The sequence below is a fragment of the Alligator mississippiensis genome, chromosome 14, assembly GCF_030867095.1.
Source record: "Alligator mississippiensis isolate rAllMis1 chromosome 14, rAllMis1, whole genome shotgun sequence".
NCBI lineage: Eukaryota > Metazoa > Chordata > Crocodylia > Alligatoridae > Alligator > Alligator mississippiensis.
The window spans coordinates 4,476,892-4,500,583 of record NC_081837.1 but is presented as its reverse complement, the minus strand read 5'-3'; the positions used below and the strand labels follow the sequence as shown (position 1 = coordinate 4,500,583).

General features: G+C 41.9%; 1 protein-coding gene across 10 annotated transcripts in view; it reads left to right on the top strand.

Annotated features, from left to right (window-relative positions):
• The window catches only part of BCAS3 (BCAS3 microtubule associated cell migration factor), a 445,712-nt gene that overhangs the window by 112,346 nt on the left and 309,674 nt on the right, over window positions 1-23,692 (top strand). For all 10 annotated transcript variants that reach the window (XM_019493311.2, XM_014608078.3, XM_014608076.3 and 7 more), the window contains exon 14: window positions 20,755-20,888. In XM_019493311.2, the coding sequence (XP_019348856.1) occupies window positions 20,755-20,888 (134 nt within the window). The remainder of the gene's footprint in view (window positions 1-20,754; window positions 20,889-23,692) is intronic.

The window sequence follows — 23,692 nt, the reverse complement described above, 5'->3', positions numbered from 1 at the left end:
GCGTGAAATAGAGAGGAGCATGGCGTGTGGGCACTTCTTTCTTCTGCCGACTCCTCCATAGCACCTACGCTTTTGTGATATATGCAGGCACACGTGTGGCAGTGCAGGAGCTGGGTTGTATGGTTGACTGGTTTGGTTTTGTTGTAAATGAAGGCTCTAGCTGTTCCGGTTGCTGAGAGACTTGATTCACAAAGCTAAAGATGCCGTGCTGTCTGGTTGTGCTTACCGAGGCTGAAACGAGCTTTGAAAAGCATGAACTGTCCAAGTAATTTCAGCGTGTGTTAACTCGCTCCGAAGATGTACATGGAGCACCGTGAGCGACAGCTCATTGTGGTTTCTGGATTTAGTGGATTTGGGAGAGACCGAGGTCTCTAAAAATGCTGCTTCCACTCAGTGGGGAAGGTCGAGAGCCCTGGAGACTAGCAGAGCTCCCAAGTCTATTCATCCCCCGTGCGGGGGCAATACTCTGAGGCTGAGCATCGATTTGGAGCATCTGCACAGTCTTCTTTGAGGGATATCTTTTGTGGGCAAAGCTCTTGTTGTAGGTGGACCTTGGAAGACTGCCACACCCCTATTTTTCCAAGTCCAGTTCAAGTCCCTGAAATGTGAGCCTTGCAACTGCAACTTTTATCCTTAAAACATTTCAGTTTGGGAATAAATATTGTAAAGATGTCCCGCAATAGTTAAGAGTCCCTTTCTATTAGCAGAGCCCTGGATTTTTAGCTCAGTGCAGCTAAGGTTAATCCTGAAGCATTACTGTGATTTCATGTGCCAATTCTAAAACGCCTTTATGGACATTCTTGTGTAGAATTAAAGTGGGTTCAGTTCAGTTTAGCTAAGTTCACTTGGGATTCCACTTGAGATGATTTAAACAAAACTGAATTAAAGGCCTGGGTAATGCTGAGAAAATGTGTTCGCGCAGATCTTTTTATTGTGGGTTTTTTTGATTAATTCACTTTTATTAATCCAAATGGATACCGTTATTTAATTTGGATTAATTTTCCTGAGTGACCTCACGTAGACACAGTCTGGAATCCCCAATGAATCCGAGTTAGAGTTAGCTTTCGCTTACCGTGGCAATGTGCAGAAGTTATTGGGAGTTATTTCTGAGCAGCTGACACACAGTGAGTCCTCTTTAAACTTACTGCAACTCCTTTGTTTGTCTGTACCCTAAAATGCCTTCATCTAAGATGTGCGTGGCAAATAATGCCATCTGCCTACAGCTTCTGTTTTCGAAGAGTGCGGCGATTGGGTAATTTGTCTATCATCCGCTATAAAATAATGCACCACTGTTTGGATAAAGCCAGCGTTATTTGGCTTTCATACCCCCCATATTTCCAGGCCTCCATCAGTGGTTGTAAGTATGACCGGGACTTTTCATGTTTCAAATTTAAAAACCTGCTTTTTAATTGTGTATGACCAAAAACACACTTCTCCACTGTATTGTGCAAAGTACAAAATTGGAACTGAACTGTGGAGTTAACGTGCAGGGACTTATTAATATATTTGAATTGTAGATGGGATTAAAAAATTCTCCCCATTCCTTTTTTTTAAATGTTTAGATTTTTCTTCTGTGACCATAACAGCATTGTGCAATAAGTTTTTGTAGCAGGGATTAGGCCTTAAATTATCTTTTTGAATAGAATATTTAAACAGGTACAAACAGTTTACAGAACGTCTTGGTTATTACAGTACCATGGAAAAAAACATGTCTGCAACATAATGTAAATCAACGAGAGCTCATTATGTAAACTCTGGATGAAGGCGCCCTGGACTCAATTTTGGGAGGTCACAAACGGAAGGAGTATACCATAGGGGGTTATTTAATTTAAGATGTTTATGAAAAAGCCTCCAAGCTTTTAATGTGCTGATGATAGTGTGCCAGAAACTGTAAGTGCTTGTAAGGTTTAGAACAGAGATGGGGAGAAAAAGGGAATTCAGTGTTACGCGGAAGAATAAATTGCTCCGTGATAATCTAGACAACACTAGAGATTGTCTGGACTACAGACTGCAGGAGCTTGTGCCAATGTCCCTTTTATTCACAAAGCTACATTATTAGAAGAGTTAATATAATTTATATAGGGGAAAAATGCTCACAGTTTTAATGTGAGCAAGAGCCCCTTAAAACTAATACTGCTCATTTCATTTTTGCACCCAGACATAGGAGGTTTACTGACTATTGTTAGGGACAGGATACTAGACTAGATGGACCACTGGTTTGATCTCTTATGGCAATTCCTATCTCCAGTTGTCTGGAAACTTTTCATTATCGTCCTAATGTGGCCACAGGTTTAAAACTTTCAGTTCCCCCCAGACATTTGAGCACGAGGATTTGGATATGAATTGTGAGGCTGGAGTCTTTTGCTATAAGTTCTTTAATAGGCTTAATAAAAATCCAGGACTTGTGCAACTCTGATTTTTTTGGAAGAGTTATGAATTGCATTTGAATTTTGTCATTTGGGCACCCTCCAAGGGCAAGGGTATATACTAAAAGGTAGGTAATCTGGAAAACCTGGAGCGAGGCACTAGACATGCCATTGCCACGTGTGTTAATAAGAAGTGACTATCAAGTTTAGTGGGAATACAGCAAAAACTGGTGTTTAAATGGGGATGGTGGGGTTAGGGAGAAGTAATGGTATTCTGCTTTTCCCAGTTGAGTAGTGCGGACCCATATTCTCTCTCTCACTCTTACTTGCCAAATCTGAGAATGGCTTTTTTCCTATAAATAGGAAATGTGATTGTTACCCATTTAAGATGCTCATCAACTTGCTTTGTGTACCATTATCAAAGTATCAGTCTAGTCATTTTGCTCCACAATCACAGAATGTCTCAATATAACTTCCAAAAGCCAGATTTCTGTCTTTTTTTCCTAGCTTTATCACCATCTGGCCACAAAAACTTAGCGTCTCACTATGGGGTTTTTTTTTTTCTCCACGTAACATTTCTGAATGAATTTTTCAAGATTGTTTACTCTCAAAGCTGAACCGACTTTGTTTTTGGTAATAATACATATTCTGGAAAGCTGTTTTCACAGGCTGTCTAACAGACCCATTAAGGGTCGCAACAGAACTAGTTAAAACACATTTGAGTCTATAAAGTAACATAGGTTGACTGCTGTACTCCTTGCACGAATTCGGTCATGAGCTCTCATGACGTGCTCTGTCTAAAACTGAAGTCGTTTGAATGGCTAGATCAAGATCGTCCTCGTCTTGACGCGTGGTGTCTGCGGTTCATTTCTATGCACCTTTTTGCGAGAAAGACTAAAGGGCTATATGCAAGCATTAGGCAAACTCCGGCTAACTCCACTACACGTTCTCACGAGAAACAACCAGCAAATAGTTTGCCATTGTGCCATAGACCAGAGCAGCGAGTGATCTCGAGAGGAAAGTTAAAAATACAGTAAAAGTTACGCGACGGAATAACACTGCAGGATGAATTGGAGAGAAAATACGGCTTGGTTGACTACCTGGCATGCAATCTGTGGTGTATGGGTTCTATTCATAGAAGTGAAATTAAAGGATGCAGTTAAACGCCGTTGTGAAACGTCCAGTCCAACAGCTGCTTTTAGTTTGTTTTTCAATTTCTCATTGCCTTTCTTGTTTATTAGCTGTGACTCTGAGGTCAGAATTAAAACAAATATTTTAATGGCAGCATTTATGATGTTGGCAAGGAGCACTGCAGCTTAGTACTGCGCTCTAGCCGAGACTCGATATGGGTGGTGTGAGGTAGTCCCGTCAGCCTTAAAACAGAGTCACGATTGGTGAGACTTTTCAAAATACAATGCCAGTAAATCACGCAGTTGATAAGCATCGTGGCATCCGTACTTTGTAGCTACATTAGCTAACTAGACACATTTAAAAGGATTTTGAGGGACCCATAGAGGGGAGGATCCTTTATAGATTTTTATCGTGTTAAAAGCTACAGTATTCCTCAGTTCATTCTGACAGATCTGGAGGATAAAGGCCTTTATGAACTGTGCTAATTAAAACCAAACTTGTATGTAAACCATATACATTTATTCCGAATGCAGAAATGGTTGTTCTACCTTCTCTTGAGAATAATATTAAGAGTATGTGGGCCTCGAGCGTTGGAGCATCTTGTTATAGTAAAGTGTCTTTGCCCCATTTAAGAACAAATTGCAGAGTTTTTGCTTGGGATGGTTGTACATTAGTCATTAAATGCATTGCTGTCTACCCTGAAGCCATAGGCGGTTTTAATAAAATAGATCCAGTGAAGGAGAGAAATAAGATCAATGTTTTGAACATCCATTCCAAGCAGAAAGAAATTTATAAAGTAAATGTATAAAAGTTATGTAAAAATTCCTTTTTAAAATTTGTTTTATTTTTTATCAAAGCAAATGTTAGATGGAAGGAAAAGGAAACCTGTATTGAAACCTTATTCTAATTACAGCAGTGAAGTTGAAAGGACCATGTTAATTTATCATCTAAGTGGGGAACCTGTATATACTAAATACACCCTCTGATGTATGTTTAAAACAGGTAGAAACAAACACTGTTTGGATTTTTAACATTATATAGATCGTCTATATAAAACACCTAGTGAGAAAAACATCAAAACTTTTTCACGTGTTGCCTAGGATTAAGATGCCGGGTTGTACAACAGTCGAGTTATCCTTTATACTTAGACAAACTGCTTATATCACCTTCTTAACTTAAATAACATAACGTCTGGTTATGCCAAATAAGCTTGTCTTCCAGCTTTGCAGATAGGTTTTTATATGCGAATATGCAGCAATATCTGTTTTTCAGCAGGAGCGTTCCAGGGAGGAATGGAGTTGATTATAAAGTTATTTCAAAAAGGGAAACACATTTCTCCGTCGGACAATGTTAGTATTCCCCATTGTGTGTAACAGCTGGTGAAAACAGGTTATGGATTCCATTACTCTTGATTGGAGCACAGGAATGAATATTCCTCTTTGTCTCCTTCTAATGGTTTGATCAAGAAGAGAGTTAGGGGAGAGTACCTTCACTTGTCGTTCAGAAATTTTGGCTTCTAGGCAGGATGATGATTCTGAAAAAAAATCAAGCCTCCTTTAATTAGAAATTAAAGCTCTATAGTGGTGTAATTTTGCCACATCCCGTTATTAACTACCAAGGCCAAACAAATAAAAGATTTGGAGATTTTTTTCACTGAGAGAGATATGCAGTTTCTTCCCACAGTTTTTAGCTAATAATGTAGTTAGGGCCAACTGCCTTTGCCCTTTTTGTAAAATCTCATGGAAAAATTGTGTTATGGTCATTTTGGGGTATTTCACTTTATAAACCGCGAATTTACTAACAATCATTGATCATCCCAAGTGACAATCATGCTTTTTTATCAAGTATTCCCAGGGTGCATGAAGAGTAGCTAGATGTGGTCCATAGGCTAAATTTTAGATGCAAGGTGCCATTTTGTTTGTAAACAACATTTTAAAGTAATATTATCTCTAGTCTGCGTCATCTGAAATGCAAGTCATGTGTCATGACATTATCTAACTTGCAGATAAATATAAACCAGTTCAGTTTTTTTATCCCTACAGTCGATTCAAAGCTAGATTTCCACTGGCTAGCAAAGGATGAGGAGACGTGACAAAAGAAAGCCTTGTATAACTTTATCAGAACTGCATCGCTGGTCCAATTCTATATATATAAAGGGCTTAGTCCGTCTATCTGTCCATAACGCTCTTGAAGAACATTGATTGGTTTGTCTCGGCAGCCAGTCACAATGCTTACTGAAACAACCAATCAGAGTGCTCTGCACAGACAGCCAAGCAGACAGACGGCTGGATGGGGGCGGGGAGGTGGTGCACGGGTGGATGTGGAGTGGTGGCAGCATGGGCTGGTGGCGGTGGCAGCTGCATGCAAGCTTCCTCTTCCCCCACTTCTGGGAGGCAGCAGTGGCAAAGGGTGGTGGCATGCGGCGCTCCGTCCCCACTTGCCCCCTCTTCCCCCCTTTATTCTTGATGGGCAGTTTGCTAGTAAAAGATTCACCCGCCCAGGAATCCTTCCTTCTAGCAAAGGATGGTGCATCTTCTATCGTGTGCTCTCTCTGAGGTTCCTATAGGCAAAGCAGAGTTTTTTTAATTTGTGTTGGAAGTGTTCTTCTTCCCAGACACTACTGTCCATTTTTCAGGCTGCACTGGCTCCTTACAGCCAAGAGGAGGTTGCTGCCTCCTCCTGACACTCTCCGTTGGTTTGGGCCCTGACTTATGCTGGCTGAAGGGAGGGTTGAATTTATTAAACATGCAAATGAGTTAATGTAATTTGCAGGATGGCGCAGCTGAAGAGTAAATTGAAAAGTAGAGAAGAGTAAGGTTTGTAAGATGAACAGTAATATAATGCCTTTAAACTGGGGTTGGGCCAGAGTTGAGAGTGCTGTAGGCAAGAAAAGTGTATGCTCCGTAGAACTGGGTTGTCTTGCAGGCTGCTGGACTCGTTGGGGCACTGTCATAAGTGGGTGTTAGGGTGAATAACCTCAGTGTCTAAAGTAAATTCCCTCACCCCCAGCTGAACTTGAATAGCACTTTTCCAGGCAGCATGCTGTGTTCCTGCCAGGCTGCTGAGCTACTTCTCTCTCAACCAGTATAGAAACCTGAGACTGTTGGGGTTTTTTTTTTTTCTTAAAGCAAGCTGTCAGCATTTCTGATGACCTTATAGCAGAGCTGCTAGCTATCCACTGAATTGCACAGCCATATATCCTTTGACTTTAATATTTTCTTCACCATCAATAAGTGGGAGTTCTGTGCAGGGGCGGAACGATTGCAGTCTCTAGGGACCGATGCTTAGCTATTCTTTCCTGCATGGACAGATTTGGGAAATTAGGCCCTTGTCAAATAACATACACTTGTCCTTCCTAACTTTTGAGAAGTACATTGCAAGGTAGATATTAATTATCACAGTACTCTTTTCATGCATTGGCCTTAGGGTGACCACCCATCCCTAATTAGGCAGGACCATCCTGGAATGGGATCATCTAGTCCCAGTAATGGGCTGCATGACTCTGGGACGTCATTTGTCCTGGATTCACAGCATCGTGCAGGGATCTGGGTTTCCTCTTGCAGGCTGGCAGCCTTCCATCCTGCAAGGGACTGTCTTGGGGTGCTGGGAGCGGGATGCAGGGGGCACCACATGCACATGGCTGGGAAAGAGCTGGGCAGAGTGGAGAGCAGCTCCCTGGAGGTAAGTCTGTGGGGGGCAGAGGGAGTGTGGGTGAGGCAGATCGAGGCCCCCATGATGAGGGGTAGGGAGTGGGTCAAGGACTGGGTCTGGGGGCATTGTTCAGCCAGGGTGGTGCATGGGGCCTTGGGGCTGGGGACTGGGACAGAGCCATGGGCGGCTCACCCAGGGGGATTGGGGCATGTGGGGGGTGGCTCCCCACTGCTTTGCACACCCCCAGGGGCATGAGGGCACGTGCCCCCCCAGATTTGTGCACTGGATGTGCATGGATGTGGACTGACTGCTGCGGGCCTGTTTTACAGAAGGAGAAAACTGAGGCATAGGAGCATCGTAGCTCTCCCCCGGCTCTGGATCACGCTGTGCCCGTCACAAGATCCCAGCCTCAGAGCAGCCCCGTGCTGTCACAGCACTGCCACTACTGGGGTCTCCATGGAAACCAGCCACAGCAATGCATGCAGGGGCTGCTGGGAAACAGAGTCCACTGCAGGCCCAATCTAGACCTTGAGCCAGGCTTTGCCCGTTCCTGAGTTAGATCCTGTTTTAGACCCTTGTCCCCATCCATGGTAATTTGCACTATAGGAACTGAGTTGGCCCCGATCTCACCTCGTCCATACACACTACGTGATGCCTCTTCCCCTGGGGTGCTCAAATGAAGCAGTCAGGACCGTACAGAGGAGTGCAGCTAGACCTGGCTGCCACATGGGAGATGGAAGCTGCTTATATCCTAGTGCCCTTTTTTCTGTCAGGCTTGCTTGAGCACCCGCAAAGCATCTAGGGCACCATTGGGTTCTGAATCCATTTTGAAAAGTGTCTACGAAGTTGTCTATTAAGTTACTATATTGCGTTCTTGCTCCACCCACACTGAGGACATCCCTGTTTCAGATTTTGTCTTCGATCCTGGATAAAGAACGTGAGATTAGTACGGATGCGAAACTGGAAAATACAGATGAGCCTTTCAGTGGCTTCATGAAGCTGAGCACATGTCTTTTGTTCACTCATTCCTGCTCTTTGTACAGGCATATCCATTAGTTACAAGATGGGAACGGGTTAAAAATGAAAGCCAGTGTGTTCTGCTGAAGGTTCAGGTCTTAAAGCATCATTTTTCACTACAGTTGCTCTCCAATTAGTATGCCGTCTTCCAGTTGTGAGTAGAGAAAACTTTGTTGCTTGTGACTAGGTCCGCAAATAATCCAGTAGGTGGCTGTGGATATCCAGAAAAGATGAGAAAATTATTCTGGATCTTGAACTTTTTGTAGGAAATTCTTAAACACACATTTGTTAAACCAGTAATTGGATGTGCATCCTCTGAAAACTGTGCTGCTGCAAAAACTGCATATTAATTTCATTTTCTCCAGAGTAGGTTGAGGGACATTTTTTAAATACAGATCTTCCCTTTCCTCCTCTTGTACATGTACTGTAGAAATACCTGGTGGCTCTGTACTAACAGAAGGAGAAGGAACATTATTTTCAACACAATCTTGACTGGGAGTTTGAAATGTTGTCATTAAGTTAAACACTTTAAGTGCTGTTTTAATTTGCGGTTAGCACTGAGTTTAAAAGTATTATACAGGGTTTTTTTGCATTGATCTAGGTCAGGGTTGGCAACATTTTTGGGCCAAGTGCCAAAAAACCCTGCAATCTTGACTTCGAAGATGTTGGCGTGCCAGGGGCAGGTGGCGGGGAAGCGACGAGGGACTTGATCCTTGTAGTGGCAATGTAGGCCTGGCCCCTTCCCCGCCATGCTCCCTGAGGCACGTGTGTGGCCGCTGTTGGCATCAAACCAGGCCAGGGCTCTGGACCCCGGTGCAGCCGCTTGCATCCTCATGGCTGCCTGCTGCAAGCAGGCTCGGCTCTGGCTGCATCGCCATCTCTGCGTGGGGGGGAAAGGGAGCTGCTCCAGGGGCTGGCTGTCCCTCTTGGAGGGCTCCTCGTGGCAGCAGTTGAAGTAGCCTCCCAGTACCCCCCATCTGCCCCATCACAAGGCATCAGCTGAGCAAAGGGCAGAGCTCGCACAAAACCAATGGCTTGGGCGAGGGGAGGGTGGAAGTTTGCAGCCGCTTCCCCCCACAAAGTGAAGATTTACAATCCAGAGCAGGGGCAGGCAATTATTTCAGGCAGAGGGCTGCTTACCCGGTTTTGGCAGGCCGTCGAGAACAGTGCGGCTCCATCCTCTTTTGAACCTCCCTTCAGGTAGTTAAAAGCTGCTATCAAATCCCCTCATTCTTCTCTTATTCCAAGCTAAATAAACCCAGTTCCCTCAGCTTCTCCTCCTAAGCCATGTATCCCAGTCCCTGAACCATTTTCTATCTCCAACCTGTCCACATGCTTTCTGTAGTGGGGGGTCCAAAACTGGACACGGTACTCCAGATGTCGCCTCCCCAGTGCAGAATAATGACTTCCCTTGATCTGCTCTCAAGGTCACGTAGTGAGTTAGTGGTGGGGAGGGATAACCTAGGAATCGAGATTCCTAGTTCACTGCTAGTACTAAGAGACGATATGCTAAGCCAGTGGTACTTAACCTTTTTTATAAGCAAGCCAAACCTTTAAATCAGAAACGGACCAGGTGTTCCACGTGTGCAGTGAGCGCTCTGAGCTCACCAGTTATCTGTGCAGCCCCTGGCCAGAGCAGCAGCCTGGGAAGAGAGAGGTGAGCAGCAGCAGCATTTACTCTGGGAGTTTAGACAGGGACATGGTGTTAAATCAGGGGTTTTCAACCTTTTTGGGTCACTGTACCCCCAGCGGCCAGTTGAGAAGGCAGGAGTCCCCTGGCGGCCAGACGAGTGGGAGGGGGAGGTCCCCCAGAGGCCAGTCGGCAGCCGGGGCGGGGGAGTCCCCAGTGGCTGATTGGCAAGTATGCCAGCAGCATGTCGGGTACCGCCGGAGGCCATCAGAAGTACCCCCAGGGGTATGTGTCCCCCCAGTTGAAAACATCTGTGTTAGATAATGATCCATTCACATGGCCTTTGTGGGCTGTAGGTTGAGCATCACTATTCTTAGCCATTTCATTTGAATTTTTCAAAAAACGTTAATTATGCAATTTTTCCATTAAAGGAGGAATATTTTCAAGTGGGGAATTAAAATCATAAGCGAATGCTTTAAAAAAGCTGATGTTTTATAAACATCTGCTTCCCTCTTTTTAATTTAGTAAATAATTGATCTGCTTTCTTAGAGGCGCTACCTCTGCCAGCTGCGTGGCGAAGAGCTGTGAAGTGAAACACATCTAAATTTCAAAAAATTCCCCCTCCTTGGCTAGGGAAGAGGTTTTCCATCCATTAATAAGAGGAAAATTAATGTTGGGCCTGCAGTAAAACAGATTAAACTGTGTACCCCTTTGGATGCCTGACTGCACCTCTAACGGACCTGACATTCCTCTGGTTACTTAAATGCTGTATATTGAAATGTGTTGGTGGCCTCGAGTTAATAGTTAAAGAAGTTTAAATTGAAATTTCTCTACAGTAATTTTTCCCATTGATCATGGCAAATGGGCAGAAAAACACGTTGTTTGACTGTTGAGAAGCATTGATAATGCCTCAGAGATTAACTGAGACTTTTATTCTTTTCTTTGTACTGCCTAGTGTATAAAATCTGACTGTTATTAAACAGGCTAATTAGGTAATGTTTGGGAATCACTGCTAAAGTGGAAAGTGCTATACAGGTGCTAACATTTTCCAGCTCTGATCTGACTCTAGCCACCTTTTTTGTGCTTGGGTTTTTTATTACCATGGGGAACTTCCTTCACAAGTTTGTGAGTACTCTTAACTCTAGAAGCTCAACCCATAGACTGTATGTTATCTAGTCCAGAGTGATTTGTAGTTATTTAATAATAGAATAATTCTTTGTTTTTCTGCTGTTTGGCCTGACTTTTGCCGTTTTTCAGCACTACCTGGGGAGTCTACTGTTGTTTCCTATCTATGGCTTGTTGGCCATTCATTGTAAGCTGCTCTGAACCTTCCTGGATAGGTGGGATATCAATCTAAATAATAGTAGTAGTAGTAGTAGTTGTTGTTATCCCTCAAAACAAGCCTATTAAATGTCTTGCAGTGACATTATGTATCCTATATAGTATTTGTATAAGGTTGTGCAAGTGCCTCTACATTGGCATGTAGTGTGCTTCCCAAGGCAAAAGGGGGAAAATAATTGGTGAAATATGGGCTAGTGCATAGCTGCATTTTTTTTATTAATTTACTATGGACAGCTGTTAACTATGATTGTTTTTTAGGGTTATTTTCCTTTAAACTGACGAAAAAAGTTACACTAGAAACAAGGCTTTAAAAATCGAGTTTTGTGATTTGTGGGAGCTGCTTTTTGTATGGTAGGAAATCAGTTGCTTCTTCAGAGTGATTAACTGGCTTGACACAGATGCAAATGAAACGTGTGCAATAGGCAGCTGTGAAGCCTTGCAACATTTTTGTGCGTGTTGCGATAGTGCATTTCTTTACTCGTTCTCTTCCTCTCTCCACTTATTTTTAATTTCAGGAAATTAGTTATCTTGTATGTATCAATAAGGTAGAGTAGTTTGTAAGAGAGACTGAAATCTTGGGTCATGTATTTTCTCTGTACAGAATTCACACATCTTAAATAGCTGTGATAGATAGGTGTTGTTTAGAAATGGACTTCTTTTAAAAATGGCATTTTCTGGGAGTTTAATTCTGGCAGTTCCTCAAGAGAACCTTGAATCCTAAAAAGAGAAACCTCCAAAGTCCTGTAATCCTATGCTATACAATTTCTGTCATCTTGGTGGAAGTAATACATCTAAGCAGAACCCCCAGGGAGATGTTTTTCAATATCTCGGAGTTGTGTTCAGGGGTATGTGCTTAGGTATGACGACAAATAGACTAAATCCATCATTCTTTTCCTTTCTGTAACCTCATGGCTTCCTGTTTCCCTTTTCACCTGGTCACTGAGTCTGCCTTCCAGGCACATGGGGGCATACCCCAGAATTTCTCATTCGCAGAATTTATCTCCAAAATCAGAGATAAATTGGTCAGTGCTAGGAATATTTTTGGAGATGATGCGTGTTGCTTGTCTCTGCGAGTTTGGAAAGGCTGCTTGGAAAGTGTTGATTTTCCTACCCGATAGAGTGAAGGAGCTTGGAAACCAAAGTGCAACACGTGACTCGTCATCCGTCTGATATTCTGACCCCGAAGTAGATATTGAATCAGCACATTTTACTACACCGGTGGTGATTCAACCACTTACCTGCTTCACCATCACTTACCTCTTGTGCCTCCAGGCAGTGATATGTAGTTTACCCACATTTTAATTGTAGCATTATTCCAGTTCTGCTTCTGATATAAGGTTTTGAGGAGGACGGCCCTATGTTTTACCTGCTTTATTCAGTCTGTCTTAGCCCTTGTGTTTTTTAGAAAGCATGATTGGGATTTGTCTGGTCTGTAGTTTGTGGAGTAGAAATTTGAACGGCATCTGTCCCCTTAAAGAGAAGGGAAGCATTTGAGTCCTTTGTTTTATTTCTTTCCAATATTTTAAATGTAAAATATTTGATCTGAAATCACCTTATTCACAATTCATTTAGTTTTCATGGCTTTCCTTCTATTTTTTTCCCCCCATATGCATGTCAGGTGATTTCTCTTTTCTGAACAATGCTGAAATCGCTGTTTGTGTTTCAGTAATATTATTATTTTTTTAAAAACAATTGAAGGGGTCAAAAATAAACTACTTCATTAAAATATTGAGAATGTTACGGATTTAGGTATGTTAGTGTGCGTGCATGCATGCACGAGCGCACACACCCATGCATGTTTTAGTGTGTATTGGTAGTAGTGAGTGGCTCCTGTTTCAAAATATAGTAGTTTCCAGATGAATCAGAGAGGAGTCATTTGGCACAGCAGGCATTTTTTCTTTGTAAACGTCTTGTGGGAGGATAATCTTACTTGACTCTGAGTGTAAAAGTAATGCAAACTATGCACCATGGATGAAATCCCAGCCCCTTGCAGTCAGTGGAGCCAGGGTTTTACCTGGTCTCTCTAACAGTCACCTAAATATTATTCCAGTATATTCCAGTATAATCAGTCAACTGGTTTAAAAAAAAAAAGTCGGTAAATTGCTGATAGTAATCAGCAATATTAAAACCTCTTCTTTTAAGGGTGAGTGAGGATCTGCAGACAGGGTTAAAAGAAGGGAGTCCATTCCTTTTGATCTTTCTTCATTTGCTCAGCTGTCCTCAATGTGTGTTCTTCAGTTTAGGGGGGGAAGAAAACTGTCCTGATAGAGCTTTAATATTTACTGGGCCATCAGCTGTAGACAGTTAAGAATTTGACAAAAATGTTGAATAATGCATAAGACATAGCATTAAACCATGTGTCAGCCGTGATGCACGAACCTAATTTTTTTTTCAAATTATTCAGATTTAATTTATATTATTTGCGTGGCTTGGATTACAGACTATAGGCCTCTCTCCTGATCCCATATAAAACGTGCATATGGATCAGTGTTTTTTGTTTACCATTAGAGTAAAATGTAGTGTTACAGGTTTGGTTAAAATTTGCTTTCCGTTCATAAGTCCAATTCAGATTGCTGACCATATTCTGGCTAACTAGATTTCCCATGTTTGGAAAAGCACATGGATTTCGGAAGTCGCTTTAATGCTTGAAGTCATCTTGGCTGATATCAGCCCCAAGTGCAGCCACTCAAGCATATTCTGGGAGTGTGAGGCATGTGTGGGGGGAAAAAGGGTGGATAAACACTGGAGCTGCTGATGGGTCAGCGCATACTCCAAAACACCCTACCCTGAAACATGTTTAAGTGGCTCCTGTTGTGAAGGACCTAGAACAGAAGCAGTGAGTCTTCACTGCCTACCAACACTGGACCCATATTAGCTAGCTGATCATCAAATACTTAAATGTGTGTATTAAATACTGAGAGAATGTAGGAAGCGCACGAATAACATTGATACGCACCAAATCCTGAGCAGTTGTTCATCAGCATACTTTGCTGATGTCTACTACTGGAGGATGTGATCCTTTGCTTTTAAAAAGGTGCAATGCGTCACAGCCCCTTAAGGGGTTCACGGGGTATCGTAAGGTGTTCTTGAGTTTTGTTGTGCCGGTACGGGGTATGTGGTCTCAGTGCCAAGCCAATGTTACATGCTGCATCCATTTGTGTTGCTTTTAGCACAGTATGGATGATGTCATTCTGCCTGTGTATATCTTTATGGTTTGGGGACATGGTTTAATTAAAGGAACTGAGGGATGTATACTTGGAAACGAGAGTATGAAACTGCTAAGTATCTCTTGCCATTGTGTTACTTGGGCGAGGATAATTGCCGGTCCCCGTCACAGACAGAAGGGGCACCCGTGATGTTGTAAATGGGAAGAATAACCCCCCTGCAGCAAAGGCATCTGAGCCAAATCGCCCCTTACCTGGGGAAAAGTCCAGGTGCCATAGGGGGACAAGACATTTCTAGACATTTCTGAGACCGGTGAGCAGTTAGGACAGTGCTGATGGGGAGAGCTGGCTTGGAGGTGTTTGTTTAGGGAGCTGTTTTGGGAGTAGCGTGGTTTTTGGATCCCAGGCATTGGGGCAGTCCAGGTCCCCAGCAGCCAGGGCTGGCAGCATCAACTGGAAGGCTGATCTCTGGAAACACTGGCAGGACTCTCGGGAGTGCTAGGTTGCGGACAGATAAGAGATTAAGAAATGCATCTTGTCTTTTTGTTTTGCCTTTAAACTGTATGCTCTGTTTTGCTTGTATTCTTCCTTCCTCCTATACAATGCATCCTTTGGTCGTTTTGCCTCCTTACCGATTGTCTGTTGTAAAGAATGATCTCTGGGCAAGTGATATTGCAGACGAACCCATTCTTTGGAGAGGGGGACCTAAAAATTCTTTCACAACCCAAGGGGAAGCCATCTGGAGCTGGCAGAGATGCTCCCGCTGCAGCCGGGAGGTCCAGCAAAGGCCAGCGGAGCTGAGGTTTGCAGGGATAGCGAGTTATGCCGGGGCAAACCTTGGTCTGTTCCTTGGGACAGACAGCAGGGCAGCTGGGAGAAACTCGGGACTCTGGGGGCACCCTGCAGACAGGTTGGGGACGAAGTGCCCCAAATAATATTGCCGTTAAGAACAATCAGGCTAATGTTAACATTTCAACTTGACACGTGATTTCTGCTTTAAAAAGTATGTACAGTTGTTTGGATCCTGTTCGTGCAGTTGTGTGTGCAACTGTTTGCACGAGCGGCCACTCGGGCTGCTTACCGGCCATTTCTGCATGCAAGGACCTGAACTGCATGGTTAAATTAAGCATATAATTGAATGCATGCTTGGCTTGTGCAGTTGTGTGCCTGACTTCTTGAAAAACGAAGCATTGATTTATTTATTTTTATCCCCCCCCACCGTTCCAAATGGGCTTGAATGTGTTCAGTTCTTCAGCGTATAATTACAGAATGTCATTATTTGAGAGGAAAAAAACCCTTCAGTTACACTCAAAGATGGCATTATTTAAAACGAATGTACTCATGAAACCTAAACCCAAGGTGAAATTGCTTCTCTCTCATTTATATGCACATAATCAACAAGTGTGCAATTAGGGAGGTGTTATAAATAGGATGTGGTGGAGATGCTTGAAACTACTCGGGTTTCCTCGATTTTATAGCAAGTACCCAACTGAGATTTGCTACTCTCTAATTTTGCTTTTGGGGCTAACCAACTGACGCCTGGTTGAAAAGACTCATGTTCCTACAAGGCCACAGAAGCCTTAGTATACAGTCTGTGTCTCCCTAGGATTTTGGAGAACTCTGTGTACCATCAGCAACTTCAATCCCACCCTCTAGGCCAACCCTCATCTATCAAACCCAGGCTGAGAGAGAGAGAGAGGAAGCTCCCAGATAAACATACAGCAGCGCCTAAACTCCTAATCACTCGAGGCTTCCGCTTCCAGGCCCTATAATTAGAAGTCCTTCTTTTCCTTGTATTCCCAGTTGACGCAAATGCTTTTTGTGGCTTGGCACCTCATTTAGGGCGTGGGTTTAGTTTATGGCCAGGCCAGAGTCTGGTTTAGTCTTCTGATACTGCATAAATAGCTCTTAGCCCACAGTCTACATCTGTACCAGTTTTTCCTTTTATGTATATATTCTCTGTATTTTTTTTTTTCAAACTCCTTTTTCCTGAAAGAAGCTTATTGTTTCCCAAACATTATGCGTGAAAAATAGGAAGTTGTAAATTAAGGTGAACGTATCTGTCAGCTAAAACAAAGCTAAAGACATTTTTTTTTCATGCATCCAGCATATCAGTTCCTTCTAAACTGAATGTTTTAATCATCTCTGTGGATTTGAAAAACCACACAGTAAAACGCAGTCATTAATTTAACCTAGCTGCACCCTTCACATTATGGATAAGAAAATCTAAATGTTTGCAGAGAGATGCATACAAAGTAATATCTGCTTTACACATAAATTCTCACCGGGTTATGTGTATGCAAGAATTTGAATTGGTTTCAGATGTTATCTGCTAAACAGGGATTAATGCCAGTTTGAAAAACAAGCAGGAAATCCTGGAGAATTATTCACTTTTCATCTGTGATTATTCATACATAATGTACATCATAAGAGAATACATTTTTGGCATGAACTTATGACAGTGCTAACCTATATTTCCATCTAAACAAGTCTTTGAGAAGCTATTGAAAGGTCTCTTTAAAATCTGAATTTAAAATACCTGCATTTGAAAGAGAACTGAAGGAGTCATTAAGGTTTAAATTTAATCTATTTCTCTATCGGGATTACATGTTTCCACCGTGGTGCTCTGGAATTGCACAATGTACTTTTGTCGTACGGAGCTGGAGTGAGAAAATAAATAGTAGAGCTGCAATAATTGAAAACCGGAGCTCCTCGGTGTGAAGTAACGAGAGATGGAAAATACCACACACGCAAAAAGGCAAAGGGTCCAAAACCTCGGTGATTTATTGTTTGAATAACAATAAGGAAGATATTTAAGAATACTAATCGTCTTTATAAAAGTGTACTTTGGCTTAGCATGTCTGTGGCATCGTGCCTGCGACCGGCACATTAGCAGGGTTTAAGCAAACACGTAGTTGTACAGTATATCAAATGCAGATATAGGCGTGTATATATTTTCACTTTCTGAAAAGAAGCCACTAATGAAATGAAGGGTTTCACAGGGCCTCGCGTAATGAAATGCATTTTGCTCCAAATGGCGACACACGGCAGAATTGTAGGTTGAGCAGCACAACTGCCAGATCAGATACCAACTCTCTTTCCATTCGAGATCCAGCTCCTTTCCTCCCACTAGGGCTGTTATCTTTCACCTCTTTACTCCTTCAGCAAGCAAGCAATCATAAAAATATTACAAAAAGTAAAGGAAAAAGACATTAGTATTAAAACAAAAACAGCTACGCCACCTGGCTCTGATTATAATCTCAGATAACTGGGTGCATTAGACTGCTTAAATTATTCAGAGCCTATACATATCATCCAAGGAATGCTTAGATAACCCCGAGAGCACATCCTGGACCCTTGTTTTCTAGGGGGTTTTAAAAAAATTATTTGGCCAATGAATTCTTACCTGGATTAGTACAGATTAGGATGAAAACTTTATGGGGCAGATTATATTACATCTGCCTAGTAGGGAGCCGCCTGACACCTCTGGAACTGGCCATGGTTAGAAACAGGTTGTTGGACTGGATGGACAACAGGTTGAATACAGGTTGGCCATTCCTAAATTTTGAATGGCTCGTGAGTGTTGCATGTGCCTTCAGCAGGTTGTTTGCTCACTCCAAATATATATTTTTATAATCTTTGAATCTAGCGATGGCATGCAGATGAAACCCCGTTGTCTTTAGAAAGCTCTGGGCGCGATCAGCCCTGGAGAGAGACATAAGAGAAAACTCCGGCACTTTAGGAAAAGATCTAGGTTTTCCTACTGAACGAAGCCTGTTTATAGTCGCCTCTTCCCGTATCTCTTCCATGAGTTCGTTCCAGCTGCATTAAGGGACAGGTCTAGAGAACTAAAAACGCAAAGCTTACCTAAATAAAACGAAATGACAAGAAAAAAGCTTGTGGAGTTTGCTATACGGAGGTTTGCTTTGCCAAATTAGATCTCCAGGAACGTCGTCACTTCTTTAGTTGCGGCAGCCTAATTCTAGCACAGGGAATACTACTGACATTCAAATCACTGCAGTTTTCTCCGTGGAAGATGGGGTGTGTCATTAGAGACCACACGCTTAACTAAAAGGGAAGCATATCTTACGCTTTTTTCAGAACAGAATTAATGCAAATTGTGTGCAATATCCCACACTAAAGACTTGGCGAACTTGCACTTGAGCAACTTTAACTGTATTTCCTATCAACGCAGTCACTACAAATCAAGGAAATTGCCAGTTAAGCCAACATTAACATTCAGACCAACCTCAACTCGCATGCCTTACTGCCCAAACATAATATCCAAATGCACTCCTGGATTCCTGAGCTCCACAACAAACTTCCTTTTATTTCCAGTACTCAGAATCGAGGGTCCTTCGCAGTGAAAGTATGTCTATTGGAGAGAATCTTGCTGAGATCAGAATTAAGATGGAGCATTTGTGGTTTTGGGGGCGGGGGTGCCTAAAGTGTGGTGACTTCCCTCCATTTTTCCAGCTACCGTGGCCAAATTGAAAAGAAGACTTGCAGGTAAGACTGGTGTGCCAGACACCACTTGGATTTCTCTGCACTTCTGTTACACCACAGCCCTAGCACGTGAGAATGTCTCAGTCTTTAATGCATTTATCATCGTTACACTATTGTGAAGTAGGGCATTATTCCCATTCCACAGAGAGAGAAACTGAGGCAACAAACAGGCTGACTTGTCCAAGGTGTCCCAGGTTACTGTCTCAATCACAGGATCATATTTCCTCTTGGCTGAAACGCATTCTCTTGTCTGATAAACTCGGGTTTGACCAGATAGAGAAATCCCACTCTGAATAGCGTGAGGTTCAATAACCGGAAACTCTGGCTGCTGAAACTTAAGCTGTCTACGTGTGCTTGGAAGCAGGGCCTTCCCGGGTTTGTGAGGAGCCATGAACCCTAGAGGTAGGGTCTTTGTGCCTGGGGAATAACTAATAAAACGTGGAAAGCCTGGATCTGCACTGGAGCGGAGGAGCCTTGACGAACACTGCTGCGGATCCAGGAGACATCTCAACGAGTAGCATGGGTCTGTGTTGGTTTGCTTCTTCGGCGCTGAGCAGCAGCCAGGATGTTGAGCAGGCAACTTTGGGGCCAAATTTAACCAAAAAACTTCAAACAGTTTTCTCAGGGAAGTAGATAACTATTTTAGCATAAAAATGTGAGACTCTTCACTCGTGCTTTGAGCAACACTTGCATTAAATTTGACGACTTAAATACACTTTCTGAAGAGAGAGATTTCAAATATGTTTTAAATGGATTTCAAATATGTTTGAAATGGAGGATCAGCACGACCTTCTCCATGGAGCGGTTATAGACACCTTTGCAGTGTAAAGCGTTCACATTTTTTCCAGTTATGCCCTGGCTGTTCAATGTATAAAATCCTTTCTGTAGATACGGGATCTTTCAAAACATTGAAAAAACACTTTAATGTATCTGTTAAATTGCTCAGATAAACTGTTTTTCACTTTGAACTTATTTAAACGGAGTCTCACTTTCAGTGATAATTTATGGCACTCCATTAATAAGCAAGATTATATTGATTTTATTATACAGGGGAATAACTAATCGTCGTTCGTGTTTTCTGCTGTCCTTTCAATTCGTACCATAATGCCACACTTTCCTGCCCATAACGGCTCTTCTTTTTAATATAAACTGTATATTTAATCGTATTCTGATAACAAGATGGCCTGAAATATGTGACTATAAATGTCCTAAAGTTGCGTTATGCGTTAACAATAAAAGAAGGAAAGAAAATATATAGCCTTTAAATTTATCATCATTTTGCTGATCTTTGAGTCTAGTTTAATCATTTCACCAACATATATTAGTGACTTTTTTCCTGTGAAGTTAACGCTTCAATTAATATTCCACTCAAAAGCTCAAACTCCAGTTTGCCTTTTGTTCAATAAATCAGACTGTTTCTTTCGTACAGCTCCGTGCGAAACATGTGTCCTTTGGATAGTTCAGAGGAAGACCTGGGTGGGTTTTTTTTACTTTGTTAAATAATGCTTTCACTTTCATGAAAAAAGGGAATTAGGTTGGCAATAGAAACCTATCTTGTGTTGCTCTGAACAAAAGTTGACTTGCTCAGTGGAGCGCTATACAGGGTGAATCCATAATGTGCAGTAACTTCTGTGCTTCAGAGTGGTTGTGCAACTTTTTAACTTTCAGTTTGTGTCCCTAGACTTGTTTAATTGACTTGTATTACTCTACCATAATACTTCAACACGGTTGCCATTGCCTGATTTCTAATGAAGTTTGGTTTTCAAAAATGACTGGAAAATGTGTATGAATTGATCTCTGATTTTTTTTTCTTACACCTTTTTGTCTGTTGTTTCCAGAAAGCAAAGTGAAATATATGCTAGCTATTTTAAGCAGGCATTTTTAAACCTCTACTTTTTGCAGTGATTCATCCTTTTTTTTCTTTTCTGTCTCCTTTTTCTTCTCCCAGGGATGCTGTTGGTCACTACTGACACATTAGGCCACGATTTCCATGTTTTCCAAGTACTGACACATCCTTGGTCATCATCACAAAGTGCTGTACATCATTTATATACACTTCACAGGGGAGAGACTGAAGCCAAAGTAAGTTAAACATATTTGCTAAAGAGTAATCCCCAGACACCTTATACATGTGGTGTATGTTGGCACTTTAATGTTTGTTTCAGCGAGGAAAGAGCCATCCTCGTGTGTTAGCCACAAGAAAGGATAGGAGCACAGGCTTTAACCTGGACAATAATAAATTCTTGGTCTTTACAATGAGGTGATGTCAGATTTATTCAGATACGACACTGCCTCCAAAGAGCCAGGATTATGAGCAGTGATTGTACTTAACCTTTTCTCATGTAGCGTGTTAAACATTTGTCTAACGCTTGTGAAGTGACTGTCAAGTTTTACTTTGTTTTGGTGGGAAAGTCCCAGAAAGCAGGAGAGAGAGAAAGAAAAAGGTCTGATTAATCAACTAAATGGAAGTTATTGCAAGGGGGGGTTAAAAAGCAGTACTAGAGATGTATTCTAATATTGCCGGGTAGAAGGGTGGGTGATTGGGCTTTGGTAAGTTAACTGAAAAACCAAATAAAACCTGAAGAAGCATAATACATTTTAGCTAATGCCCTGTTTTCTAATGTTTTTACATCCATTTTTATCATCACTCTCCTTGGTAGATTGGTCTAGTACATGCAATACTTTTTTTTTTCCTGAACTGTCTACAATAGGCATCGCTGCACTGTTTTCAGGGTCAGGTAATGTTAACCCTTTTAGCACCGTGTAACTCTGAAAGAAATTTTAAGTAAGCTTTCAGATCATTTAAAAAAAAAATCACCACCAGTAAGAAATTAATTTCTCATCTACTGATGCACTTGCATCTTTAAAGAACAGGCTTTGGTAATCTAGTAGATAGAGCTTGGAGGGGTAGGGAGAGGCCTCAATACCAAGGGGGGATGCCATTATGGCCTTGCATGAGAAGGTGGAGTGAAATGTTAACACAGTGATCTCCAATCTTTTTATGCTGAAGATCACTTTTTGGCACCCCAGGATCTACTGTGCCCTGCCCCCCATCCTCCCGCCCCGTCCCCCCCAACCTCGCGGACAAGCCGCCCAGGTTCTGACCCCACTTGCTCAGCCCAGCCTCATGCGTCCTGCCGCTCCCGATCGTGGAACCTCTGACCGACTGAGATCGACTGTCAGAGACTCCACGATCGACCCAGTCGATCGAGATCAACCGGTTGGTGACCACCATGTTAACACAATTAAAGTTTCTTCTGACTTTTTTCATGGGCTCAGTGTTTTTCCCTGGATTCCTTCTCTTCCCTTTGTTCCTGGTGGACTTTGGAAGTACTTAGCAGTGCAGTAGCTGTAGGTGAATGCTGAGACCTCGAGGCTTTACTTAATCACAAGTTTTGTTGCTTTCGGTTAAATTGGGAATCTTTTTTTGTACTTGACATGTCCGGTAAAGAAAGTCTGAATAACGTGTGTGTCCAAACTGGCTGTCCAGAGGGGATTAAAAAAATATGTCCTGGAGTCTGGAATTTTAAACAAGGCAGTGTCGAGAGCATTGTCTGTACAGTGGTCAGTGCTCTCTTTACTATTGTGTCAGCAAACTCTAGTTGCTATTGTTAACTGCTTATGAATAGCCAGTGGGAAAAGTGAGAGGAAATTATGGACTAAATCTCTTAAACTCCTTAGACAATGCTTCAGAGGCCTGTCCTACAAGGTGTTTATATAAGCCCAGCTTGGCAGCCTTGAAAATCGTGGTCTGCATTTTCCAAAGTGACTAGTGATTCTTGTCAGGGTCTTGGTTTTTAGTTGCACAGCTTTGGAGAGCTGAGAGGTATAATTTTTAGAGCTGTGCATCTGCAGTCTAAAAATTTGGCACCTTCAAATTATCCTAAGATATTCACAACGGCTAGTTACTTTTGAAAATGCAGCCCCACGTATTGTCGTCGTGTATGTTCTTAGTTCAGTCTCCCCCAAATATATTTTACTACTACAAATAAAAATTAACCAAAGAAAAGTAATTTCAATCAAGAGACAAGCAAACTTTTTGTAGATAATTTTAGAGAAGAATTTTATAGGGGGGAAACTAGAACCCCATCGAAATCTTTACGGTATATAAATGACATAAGGCATATACTTGTGGACATAAAAATGTATGCCCTATAATGTATTTCAGAGAAGTATGTGTTCTGAATTAATTAAAGAACTATATTTATGTTATAATTAGCTTGCAAGACACAAATGTGTAGCTCCAGTTATTCAGAATAAAGCTGTACTGTGCTATTCGAATTTGCATATTTTTAGCTCCCATTTTTTTTTATAGCACATATGTAGTAAAATAAATATTACATGTTTTAGCAGTAAATCATGTATGGTGCTTGCCTTGTATAGACTTTACTATATTTGAATTAAGGCACTGTGTTAATTTTTTTCAGTACCAGTGCAGTGTTTGAGAAACTGTCCTCATTTTCAACACAGTTGTAATCTAGGACATTGCTTTTGGAGTGGGCATAGAGTAGACAAAAGTCTAACCAACAAGAGGCATATTGGTGGGTTTTACAGCTCCATAGCTTTTAAAACAGTCCAGCAATAATATCACACGAACACTTGCAGTTGCCAAGACAGTCCTGTCATTTGGAATACATGAGTTAATAAATACTTTTAATATCAATATTTTCAGTTTGCATGGTGAAGAAAATACTGTATGAATCAGTCATTGGCACTAATATTTTGTGCTCTGAAGTTGCCAGGCAAGGATTTTGAGGCTGTTTGATTTTTGTAGCATGCAAGTCACAATGAGATATATTCAGACACAGATTCGAAGCCACCATGTCTACTTTCTTGAGTATGATCATATTTATGCACTTAGAGTAAGCTGTTCTTTTTTACCATGG